Source organism: Muntiacus reevesi, chromosome 6 (genome assembly GCF_963930625.1).
Source record: "Muntiacus reevesi chromosome 6, mMunRee1.1, whole genome shotgun sequence".
NCBI classification, from domain to species: Eukaryota; Metazoa; Chordata; class Mammalia; order Artiodactyla; family Cervidae; genus Muntiacus; species Muntiacus reevesi.
The window spans coordinates 85,972,498-85,985,549 of record NC_089254.1 but is presented as its reverse complement, the minus strand read 5'-3'; the positions used below and the strand labels follow the sequence as shown (position 1 = coordinate 85,985,549).

The window sequence follows — 13,052 nt, the reverse complement described above, 5'->3', positions numbered from 1 at the left end:
TATTGACACGAATCAGCCATAGAGTTACACGTATTCCCCATCCCGATCCCCCCTCCCACCTCCCTCTCTACCCGACTCCTCTGGGTCCTCCCAGTGCACCAGGTCCGAGCACTTGTCTCATGCATCCCGCCTGGGCTAGTGATCTGTTTCACCATAGATAGTATACATGCTGTTCTTTTGCTTCTTGATGAAAGTGAAAGAGGATAGTGAGAAAGCTGGCTTAAAACTCCATTCAAAAAGCTAAGATCATGGCATCTGGTTCCATTACTTCATGGAAAATAGAAGGGGAAAAAGTGAAAACAGTGACGGATTTTATTTCTTGGGCTCCAAAATCACTGCAGTGACTGTAGCCATGAAATTAAAAGACATTTCCTCCTTGGAAGGAAAGCTATGACAAACTTCAGTCAGTCAGTCAGTCAGTTCAGTCGCTCAGTCGTGTCCGACTCTTTGCGACCCCATGAACCACGGCACACCAGGCCTCCCTGTCCATCACGAACACCCAGAGTCTCCCCAAACCCATGGCCATCAAGTCAATGATGCCATCCAACCATCTCATTCTCTGTTGTCCCCTTCTCCTGCCCTCAATCTTTCCCAGAATCAGGGTCTTTTCAAATGAGTCAGCCCTTTGCATCAAGTGGCCAAAGTATTGGAGTTTCAGCTTCAACATCAGTCCTTCCAATGAACTAATAAGTCTTAAAAAGCAGCATTGGTTTTTCACTGATCATGTTCATCTTCACTTGCAGTAGCTATAACCAAATTGCTCTCCACATTAGTTCAGTTCAGTTCACTCAGTCGTGTCCAACTCTTTGCGACCCCATAAATTGCAGCATGCCAGGCCTCCCTGTTCATCACCAACTCCCAGAGTTTACTCAAACTCATGTCCATCGAGTCGGTGATGCCATCCAGCCATTTCATCCTCTGTCATCCCCTTCTCCTCCTGCCCCCAATCCCGCCCAGCATCAGGGTCTTTTCCATTGAGTCAACTCTATGCATGAGGTGGCCAAAGTATTGGAGTTTCAGCTTCAGCATCAGTCCTTCCAAACAACACCCAGGAGTGATCTCCTTCAGGATGGACTGGTTGGATCTCCTTGCAGTCCAAGGGACTCTCAAGAGTCTTCTTCAACACCACAGTTCAAAAGCATCAATTTTTTGGCACTCAGCTTTCTTCACAGTCCAACTCTCACATCCATACATGACCACTGGAAAAACTACAACCTTAACTAGACGGACCTTGTTGGCAAAGTAATGTCTCTGCTTTTTAATATGCTATCTAGGTTGGTCATAATTTTCCTTCCAAGGAGTAAGCATCTTTTAATTTCATGGCTGCAATCACCATCTGCAGTGGATTTGGAGCCCAGAAAAATAAAGTCTGACACTGTTTCCACTGTTTCCCCATCTATTTCCCATGAAGTGATGGGATCAGATGCCATGATCTTAGTTTTCTGAATAGACAGCATTATTAAAAACCAGAGACATCACATTGATGACAGAAGTCCACAGAGTCAAAGCTATGGTTTTCCCAGTAGTCACATAAAGATGTGAGAGCTGGACAATAAAAAAGGATGAGTGCCAAGCAATTGATGCCTTCAAACTTTGGTGCTGCAGAAGACTCGCAAGAATTTCTTGGACAGCAAGGAGATCAAATCAGTCAATACTAAAGTAAATAAACCCTGATAATCATTGGAAAGACTGATGCTGAAGCTGAATCTCCAATACTTTGGCCACCTGATGTGAAGAACTGACTCATTTGAAAAGACCCTGATGCTGGGAAATATTGAAGGCAGGAGGAGAAGAGGGCAACAGAGGATGAGATAGTTGGATAGCATCATCAACTCAAGGGACTTGAGCCTGAGAAGACTCCAGGAGATAGTAAAGTAAATGGAAGCCTGGTGTGCTGCGGTCTATGAGGTTGCAAAGAGTCAAACACGACTGAGTGCCTGAACAATCAGAGAACAGAGGCTATTAGATTTCTCTCCTTGAAATGGGAGGAAAGCGCCCTAAATGCTGCTGTGTGATTCTGATTTTATTTATTTGCAAGTTACTGTTTTATGTCATCATTTTGTTAGATAACTTAAATGTTTTAGACTTTTGTGATTTTTAGTTTTCTTTTAAAACTCCACAAGTAGAATAAGACAATGGTCCCCAACCTTTTTGTCACCAGGGACCAATTTCTTGGAAGACATTTTTTCCATGGACTGTGGGTTGGTGGGGAGAATGGATTTTGGATGATTCAAGCACATTACATTTATTGTGCACTTTATTTCTATTAGTATTATATCAGTTCCACCTCAGACCATTAGACGTTAGATCCCAGAGGTTGGGGACCCCTGGAATAAGAAATTCATTATAAAATGAAACTATATAGAGTTAAAATGTATGAGTATTAACGGTACATATATTTTTGGAGAGTACAATATGGAAAAGAAATAGCAAGTAGGGAACAGTTTCTCGAATAGCATAGAAATTAAACCTGGTATAGGGTAAGAAGAAATTCAGGAAATGGAACATGCAGAGACAAGATAGGCACAAAGGAAATAGATTAATGTTTAGGTGAATTTGTCAAGATAGCAAAGTATAAGGCAAGAAGATAAAGGGGGTGGGATGGGAGCAATATCTAAAGACGGCTAGAGAAAAGGAAGTTCTATATAGATATTGAGGCTATAGATGGAACAAGAAAACATTGGGTGTCAAGATCGTTTTCTGTTCTGAAAACCTGTGATTATTGTTGAAGTTAAGATTCTCTTAACGAAGAATGAAGGGGAAAATCAGTTTGAGGGAGAGCTGTGGTTTCGGATCTTTGGGGACTGGTAAGACTAAATATTTCCAGTGTTATTAATATATATTAATTGTTAACTAAATTTGTTGCCTCCAATCAATTGTGTTACTGTCTCTACACTAAAAGGAGATTTGATCTTGGGATGGGATGTTTTTATGATATTTTTATGCAATTAGTTTATAAATCTGAAACATCAATGTACATACACTACCATGCATAAAATAGATAGCTGGTGAGAAGCTGAATATAACACAGGAATCCCAGCCTGCTACTCTGTGATGACCTAGAAGGGTTGAATGAGGGTAGGAGGGAGGCCCAAAGGCGAGGGGGTATATGTATAATCATGGCTGATTTGCATTGTTATATGGCAGAAACCAACACAATATTGTAAAGCAATTTTCCTCCAATTAAAAAATCATATTGCATGTTTTTCAAATACTTAAATTAGAGGAAAATAGCAAAAACAAAATGAGAGAGAGAGAAATCCTGTGATTATGTAAAAGTTATTGAGGGAAAGTAAAAGTGAGCAGAAGCTATTAAGAGAAAAAGATTAAAGCTTCCAAGAGAAATGGGAGTTTAGAAAAGATGACTTTTCTTGCATCCTGCTGCCCCATCACTATTACACTATCACAGTGAATTGGTGGATCTTCTGTGATTTGAGCAGAGGTGGGACTTCTCATTGATTACTGCCTCACCCACTAAGAGTAGCCAAACAGTAGCCCATGTTGATAAATTCTTGGGCAGAGGTAGCAAAAGCAGCATCTTAGAAGTGATATTGCTATTATTATTATTTTATTTGGCCACATTGCACAGCATGTGGAATCTTAGCTACCAGACCAGGGATTGAACCCACGCCCCCTGCATTGGAAGCATGGAACGACTGGACCCCCAGGGAAGCCAAGAAGAAACATTGAATGGGGCTATCAATCCAGATGGCCTGCAAGTCCACATAAAGTAAAACTCTAGGGAATCTGCCTGGGATGTTCCCCTGCCACATTTTGAGTTACTGATCATAGTTTATATTGTACAATAGCTGTTTTATATTGTACAATAGCTGTTATGCTTCAAGGAATTTACACTCTTCTCTATTAACTGTCATTCTCTGTAGCTGGTAGTAGCTATCTAGCCTATCAACTTTTATTTATTTAACTGTTATATACATTGCCTAACTTGGATGCTCATCATTTACTTTCTAATGTGTGTAATGAGGCAGGTCTTCTTGAATGTATGTCTGAGCTTCTTTTCATGTCAGAGATACTATGCTATCAAGAATGACCTTGTATGGATTGTGATCTTCATATCTCTTACTATGCACAATATATTTTTATCTACTAATTTTTTCTTAGAGAAAAATAAGCCCAGTAGGCTATCTCACTGGAAAGTTATTAATATTGTTTTCTAAACATTTACAGGTAGTGCTGGGACACCAGTCACTTTTAATGAAAACGGAGATGCTCCTGGTCGTTATGACATCTTCCAGTACCAAATAACCAACAAAAGTACAGAATACAAAATCATTGGGCACTGGACCAATCAGCTTCATCTAAAAGCAAGTATCAATATGAGCTTGCATTTATGTCTATGGTTCTCAAGGAGTGATGCTTTACTTTTAAGTATATTACATCAATATACTATTCATTAGAATTGATTTTCTCATAAGCAGACTTTTAGAAAATGTATGATTTGATCCTTCCTCAACCTTAAAATGCGATGGAAAGTCTTAAGTGTCTCTGGAGAAATCTGGTATCTGTAGGGATTTAATGAAGATCTCATTTCCTTTTAAGTGACCATATAAACACTTTGGAAATTTTACAGTTTTCTGAAAGATTCACTTGTTCAAATGTTTATACAGTGTGTGCATATGTATGTGTATGTGTGGATGTTGGGGAGGAGGGGTGACAGTGTGCTATGAATGACCAAGGTGGTGCTTAAAAATAAGTGTATTTCACATTTGCCATATCATAAGTTGAGATCTATGGCTACATCTGATGGATGGAAATGAATCATATAAATTCTCATTATATTACCTTTTTGAATCACAACACCAGAGAAAGTTAATGTACCCAAAAGAGATTTTAACAACCCACAGGGCTGCCTGCCATCGCCATCTCCTGGAGAGTCATCAAGGTCCAGAGATTTTGTTGCTCCTACAACTAGCCATGTGAGGACAACTTGGGGACCGGATGGAAGCAAGTCCCAGGGTGGGTCCCATCCTGAGAGGTCCCACCTGGGTCCCAGGTGGGATGGTGCCAAAGGCAATTGGCATCTGCCTGCCCAGCGCTGTGCTGTCACCAACACCCTGGGCTCTGTCTTCTCCTGCTGAGACCAGGTGGGGATGGCATGTGGATGGAGGCAACAGGAGAAACTCTAGCAGATGTGTATGGTAGGCAGGCAGCCCTCCAGAGGGACTATCCTAGGGAACAGGGTCTTTGAGGACCCTGGAGAGTGGTGTCTGGTACCAGCACCCACTAATCAGAAGGGGCTCTGGAGCAGGAAGCTAATCCTGAACTTGATGGATGGGGAGGCCCAGAAAGTCCCAAGGCATAGGGCTGCTGGCTGCATGATGGGGGTGTAGAGGTGTTGGAGAAGTGTCTGCTTACCACTAGGTAAGGAGTTATTTCAGATTTAAGAGCCTGGGGTGCCATATCCATGCACACTGACTCCTTCCGGTACAGAGAAATAAGGAGGGTGCCTGGGAGTCTCAGCTAAGGGTCAGATTTCCTTCATACATGAACATCGATGTCCGTAGTACATTCTCGTATCCGTCTGTAACATTGGGCTGTTTACAGGGACTGAGTGACTGAGGAATCACTACCACAGCCGTGTTTCCTCTGTAGGCAGTAAGGAGCCTTTAAAATGTATCAGAGAAACTATTATTCTACAGTTCTTCTGTCCTAGTATTTCACTCTTTCTTCTAAGAAGAGCCTCTTGATTCTCAAAGCTACCATAACACTGTGAGGGTTGAGTTCCTTTCTTAAATGAATAATTAAGCTCCTTTCCAGGCTGCAGCTTATCCTAGCTGGAAGGTAGCAATGTATGCCATCCATGCGGGTGGGGAGAGAGATCATTCTGGTCTGTGGGTGTGTTACACGTGTGTGCTTTCTTATGTCTGAACCCATTCAGAGGACATCAATTTAGTGTGGTGTTTTTAATACGTTTTTCACTTCTTCATGTCCAAATATAGCCCCTGAAATGCTATGTTTATACAGCAACAGTTACCACAATTCTCAGCAAAGCAGATAATAAGAAATAACAAAACTAGGATATTTATGATTGATTGTCTAGGTATGCCTTCCTGACAATTATCACAGTTCTACATTCAATAATGCACAAAGACAACTTATTTTATAACTATTGTTATAGTATGTAAGACCACATATCTACAGCTTACTGCCTCTAGGAACCTGATGAAACGTCCATCTTCCTGCAACCCAAATTAACATTTACTAAAACAAAGCTTTGATAACTCTACAGGTTATTGATACCAACCTGAGCATCTATAGTTTTTTAGCGAAAGTCTTTTGATAGTGGACCTCTGTGAGATCAAATAACTGAACACAACAAAGAAAATTTGCTAAGGATTAAAATGGGGAAGCTTCTTTTTATCTGACTTTTATAAATGCCAACCTGCTTACTATAGTCTTATGGTTACGGATTTGAATAACAAAGTTTAATGGTTGAAAAATCCATACACATATATATAATACCAAGATACCTAAAATAACTGTACACAAGTAGACATGCACACACACATCTCTCACTGTATATATGCTTATTATAAAACTTTATGTTGACTCTCAAGCTGCTCTTTTATGTACATTTATGGTGCATGGAAAGTTTTATGTTTATTATTGTGTTGTTGCTCATAAAATATATCAAAACAATTTGTGACAATTATTTCTCATGCATGATTATGATTGTTTATGGCTAAATAGCCGTGCCAGCTTTACTGAAACAGAGAGAATCAACTCTCGGAAGAAAATAGAGTCAATTAGATTGTAAAGAGATGTTGTAAGTCCAGGGTTGAATTCTGAATTTTCTCAGAACAAACAAAATGATTATTTCTCTTTGGAAACTGGATTGCTCATCTGTCTGAAGGTGCAGTAGGCGTTGCTTGGAAAGTGACAGGTTTACTCAAGCTCTGCTTAGATCTCAGGCAGTGCGTGCGTGCTTAGTTGCTCAGTTGTATCCAACTCTTGGTGACCCTGAGGACTGTAGCCTGCCAGTTTCCGCTGTCCGTGGGGGGAAAAACAGAGAATACTGGAGTGGGTTGGCCATTTCCTCCTCTTGGGGATCCTCCCGACCCAGGGATTGAACCCACGTCTTCTATGTCTCCTGCATTGCAGGCGGATTCTTTACCCACTGAGCCATCACGGAAGCCCCTGATCTCAGGGAGGACATTAAACAAATGCTTTGCCTCAGCTTTGTCATTTATAAAGTGGACGCATTGATAGCACTTACCTTAGATGGTTGTACTAAGAATTAAGTGAAATCATACAACGAAGCAGTTAGTCCAGACCTTTGCATGATGCCCATAAACATTACCTATTACTAATCCTATGTCTCACGGTACTGTGTGGTCAGGGGAAGATCTGAGGATGAGCGTGGTGAGTAGAAAAGTGAAGGTCCTGTTGGAAGAGGCACTTGTTTGCTTTAACAAGTTCAGAATCTGTTCACTTAAAATGGGGACCATTTTGGCTAGTGAGACGCTGCTGTGTGGCGCGCGGAGCTCAGCTTAGTGCTCTGTGTTGACCTGGGTGGGTGGGGTGGTGGAGATGGAGGGAGGCTCAAGAAGGAGGATATATATATATGTTCACTCACAGTTGATTCACACTCTTGTACCGCAGAAATCAGCACTACCTTGTAAAGTAAGTATCCTTCAATTAAAAATAAGTAAATAGATGGAGCCCGTTTGTCCCTATAGCCTAGTGCCTGCCTTTCATATTGACCTTAACACTTAGCAAATACCTCTGCGTTACAAAGTAAACTTTATTTAATGTAAATACGTAGTTTCTTTTTCTATGGTAGGGTGTGGCTGGATATTGTCACCTAGGCAGTCATTTTGAATGGATTGGATACATTCGTTCTGTGCACATACTCCATGCTAAAAGTTGGAATTAGAGTGAAAATGTGGACCTCGCTCTCAGGGCTCCCACAGACTGGAAGGACAGAAAGACCCTCAGATCAGCAATTCTGGCGCAGTGAGGCAGGAACACACATGAACGTGTGTCGGTGGTTTTGCACTTACAGCCAAACCCAAGCTTCTAACCTGGCCTGACTGCTGATGGTGTTCTGATGAGGGCAGGGGAGAGCACTCTTCAAGCCCTTCCTCTCTCCTTGTTCTCTTAAATCAGATCTGCAGTAGATTTCATACTTTCAATTTCATACTTTCATACTTTCAAGCATTGGATTGAATTTGACTTATTTTAAAAGCAATTCAGCCATAGAATAAGTTTGTACATACAGGGTGTATGATTAAGCATATATGAGTCCAATAAATTTGTCCTGAATATATCTTAGTGAAGTAAAAGAAATTTTAAATCAAGTAGTTTATTCTTTTCTCCCCCCTGGAAAATCATGAAGGCTTTCATTTCCTCGAAAGCATTGTCTGTATTGTTCCAAGTATTTTTTTCTTTTTTTTATGGAACTAGCATATGTTCTTATCTTAGCAATTATAATCAATTAGTAGAATTGTTCATTATGTTTTTGGTTTTTTATTCCATAGTCTCAGTCTACCCATGAAGGGCGTATTGTCTACCTGAGAGTGAATTTGAACAATTAGGCTTCTCCGTTTGGTGAGACTGAACCTCTCAAGAGGCAGGTGGTCCTTATTAGTGATTACAAAACATCGTAACCTAGAGGTTCAGAGAAAACAGTGGAGCCTGAACTGTAAAAAGAACAGCCATATGCCGCTTCGAGTCCACAGGGAGAAGGTGTGTGGAGTTTACTGGATGAGCCTAAAATAACTGAGGACTTTGTACTTCCAACCAGAGCTACTCTTTCTAGATTACTGTAAGAATTCGAGACATATTTTTGGCTTGTTTTGTTATTTTATTTTATTCACTTTAGTTCAAATAAATAGTTTGAAAATTAATACAAATATTAGAAGACAATGACTTCATAAGGGTGTTCACACCACAGTTGTTAGCAGCGTGGTATCAGTCAGAAATGGTGATTTGAGGGAGAAGGGCTTCATTTAATTTTGTGTGAGTCACTCCATAGAAGAAAGTAACTCTTGAACAGGTATTGAATTCTGACCCTCTTTTTTGTCATCTGTTAAGTGGGGATAATAGACAGGTCTGTTATGGAGATTAAATGCATTGGTATATAGGGGTCAAGAACAAGACCTCAAAGTCAGAAAGAAGATTTCTGTGTTTTAACATTCCATTACTGAGCCATGCACATGCTACTTTAGCTCTTTTAGTCTCAGATTCTTTGTCTACATGAAACAATCCTAACTACTTCATAGAGTTGTTGAGATAAGTGAAGGACGTTGCATAAACAAAGATTCTAGAATACTGCCTGCTGCATATTCAGTGTTAAAAGAATATGATATAACTTTGTTTTATTTTTCCAGGACAACCAGCCTATTGCAGGAGACTCTTAATGGGTATTGCAATCTGAAATTACATACGTGAAAAGTCTTTTCTGCCTTTATCTTGATGTTCTGAGTAGGGAGTAATTGTAAAAAGAGGTGCATACATTATGATAACTTGCGTGTGCCTGTATAACAAATCCCAGATGTCTATTTTGTATGAAAAAAAAAGTGGGTTCCATGAGTCAACGCATTGAGGACAGCCAGAAACTTGAGTAAACTTTCTGGTAGAATTTAGCCCAAATAAATCCGTCTTTCCTGAGATGGTTAGATGGCATAAATGACTCAATGGACATGAATCTGAGCAGATCTGGGAGATAGTGGAGGACAGAGGAGCCTGGTATACTGCAGTACATGGGGTCAGAAAGAAGTGGTCAAGACTTAGTGACTGAACAACAACAAAATTCCTATGTACTTCCAGTGTAGTATTTATAACATGATCTTTTGAGTATATATCTTTACCTGTCAATGGCCAGTCAAATACTTGCTGTACTAAGGGATTCTTCAGCTTGCTTGAAATATCGAAAGAGAGAATTTCTGAGTCTCTTCATTTGTTCCATGGTTATATTGCTTTGGATAGACATCAGAAGTTTTTAACCAACATCATTAGATTCCCTAATGTCATAGATGAACAGCTTTTCTATAATGAAGAATATTGAAATTACTTTGAATTAGAGGATAGTGTGAATGGAGTGGAAACAATGTTCAAGGGGACACTTGACCCTTTATTTGCTGTGACTCTTAGAAATCATGCATTTTCTCTTTGCCTCTGTTTCCCCATTGCTAGGTTGCCTGCATTTGAAAATGCTTTCATATGATTGTCAGTGCATATTAAAGATCATTCACCCTATGAGACAAGCATTATAAACAGCTCTTCCCATCCTACAAAGTATGAATGTGAAGTCAATTCTCTGAGACCCTAGACTATGTTCTAATAGGACTTTAAATGCCACTATAGTTCTTGCCTTTATATTCTATTCAGACAAGACTTTTTCTTGGCTTCCTTTCCTTGTAACAAGATGATTGTCAAAACCTGTTGACATATATATGACATAATATATACATATATTATGTTGACATAAATGTACAGAACGATATTTTCATTCACTAGACACAAATTTGTTCTTTTCAAAATTAGTCACTTTGGTGTCAGTAATTATTTTTTTGTTTATGAGAAAATAAGCATTTAGTAAATTCATGTTTTTGACATATGAAGCAAAGTCAAGGTAATTGAAGTTGCACTACGTTCTTACTTGCACAGAGTAGGGGTTCAGTAAATATTAATATTTGTTAATTTTTGTCATGAACGCTATGCTGATATTTTCTAAATACTGGTTTACTATGGAACACTGTTCCAAGATTATTGATTATCACGTAGACTTCTGCACAGATTATTCAGTGACTGCTCCCTGCCAGGCCGAACATTAAGCCATTGAGGAGCACGAAGTTCAATAAGCTCCCAGGTAGCAAATGATTTGCAATCAATTAAAGGCAACTGTGCACTTCAATAATTATAATAAAAGCGTAATTAGAAGGTACAGATTAAGAAGCAAACTATAAATTAAAATATGTAATGATTATCTCCAACTACAGTGACTGGATAAAATTTGTTGAATTCAAATTGGATCTTCGATTACTTTGGTGGCCAGAAATGGTAGGAAGAATTCATAGGCTGTGGAAAAAGCATCCATATATACTTTCATCCACCCACCCTTCCTTCCATTTATTTATCTATCCATTCATTTCAGAATAAAGTGCCTCCAATGTTCCATTGCTTTACAAGGTGCTGACATTATTTAGTGGTGTTACAGATTCAGGCCCCAACATCATCGCTGAGTTAGGGGTACACATCTGTAGGCCTATCCCGCCTACACAATGTCAGTTGTAAGTGCATTGATGGAGATGAGGAGTGTTGACTAGGTTTTCATAGGGAGTGGAAAGGGTCACAGTTTCTTTAGGGAACTGAGTGTGATCCTGAGCTGCTGGGACAGAGGACTACTGAGGAGAGCATAGTGTGGGGAGTGGAGAAAGCTGACTTTTTTTTGCAGCTAAATTTTACAGGGTTTCAAAAACTATTAGAACATGAGCTGACGTTTTTTAGGCTATAGTGAGCTTTACCATGAAGATATTTTCAGCTTTAAACTTCAGGGAAACATTTTGGGCAGCAAAGGGTAGATTGGCTAGAGAAGAGGTTGTTCCATTATTTAGTAGAAGCCATAAATGAGAGTTACTTTCTTTCTTATTTTACTTAATTGTTTGGCAGGTTCTTTCTGCCCTATCTGTCTATCTCCTTGGTTTGAGTTTTGTTCCACAAGGAATTTAAAAGGATTTACTAAGATATAGTTATCATAGTAGAAAACAAGTAAATTAGGAAGAAAGGATTAAAAGTGAAAGTGAAAGTCGCTTAGTCCTAACTCTTTGCAACCCCATGGAATATATATAGTCCATGGAATTCTCTAGGCCAGATACTGGAGTGGGTAGCCTTTCCCTTCTCCAGGGAATCTTCCCAACCCAGGGATCAAACCCAGGTCTCCTGCATTGCAGGTGGATTCTTTACCAGCTGAATTCAGGACAGGATTAGGAGGATTCAGAAAGGATTAAGGGAGTTGATAAATTTTAGATAGCAATTGAGTTTAATTTCCTCATCAATAGTTATAGCCACTAGATGCAGCAAGGCTGTTCAGTAGAGTAAGAAATAATCATGCTGCTATTTTAAGAACATATGGAGATTATACCACATAAAATGATTTAATCTGGTTAAGAACTGAGAAGCTGGATTCAGTTATCTGGATCTAGCTGGGCACAGATTCCTGTGGTAATCTGATAGTATCCAATAAATTTAATAATTCATCAGGGAAAATGCAAGCAGGGCACTAAAAAATCTAGCATTATTCATGAAAAATAGAAAAAGTCATAAGTGCATAGTTATTTTGATAAACAATGAAAATGACACAGAAAGGGAAAAGAAAGCTAAAAAACTTCATAGAAGTTAAATTGGAAAAGGCAATGCAACTAAAGAAGGACATAACATAAAATATTAATAGAAAGTGCCTCTTTATACCAATACCAAAGAAGGGCAAAGGAAGATGGTGACTCTAGACTCTTATGGGGATAATAAAGTAATAAAAATGATAATAAATGGTATTTTAATCTTTATTTTAACCTTGGGAAGAGTAAAATAAGTGTAATTTTAACATGGTGAGTAGAATCAGTAAGGTTACAATAAGGTTATAAACATAAAATGATAATGTGGAATAGAGGAATAACTGATAAAAAAAAAAGTCATTTTCTTATGGTAGATTTACTAAAATGTATGTGAACCTTGTATCCTACGGTACTTTTAAAAGCTCAGTGGACACATCAGTGTTATGTTAAATCTGCAATGTACAAGAGAATTACCAGAACTGAAGAGTATTATTATATAAGAATAAAATACATAGCCGTCAACCATAGTTAGAGGTCAGTAGTTGATAAGAGCGTGAAACTAAAATGAAAAAAGTTAATATGTCTGTTGACTGAATCAAATGTTTAACATGACATCTTTCCTCAAAGCTTCTACTAAGGAAGGAAAACAAGCCAGAAGCTAGACTCCTCCCAAAATTCCTATTATATTTTATTGAAGTCATGACCTTATCTCCAAGTGAAGTCACAGAAATGTGCAACTGTCCATAAACTCAGGGA

General features: G+C 39.0%; 1 protein-coding gene across 1 annotated transcript in view; it reads left to right on the top strand.

Moving 5' to 3' along the window:
- The window catches only part of GRM8 (glutamate metabotropic receptor 8), an 801,794-nt gene that overhangs the window by 623,579 nt on the left and 165,163 nt on the right, over positions 1–13,052 (top strand). The window contains exon 7 of the mRNA XM_065939117.1: positions 4,189–4,325. Within this exon, the coding sequence (XP_065795189.1) occupies positions 4,189–4,325 (137 nt within the window). The remainder of the gene's footprint in view (positions 1–4,188; positions 4,326–13,052) is intronic.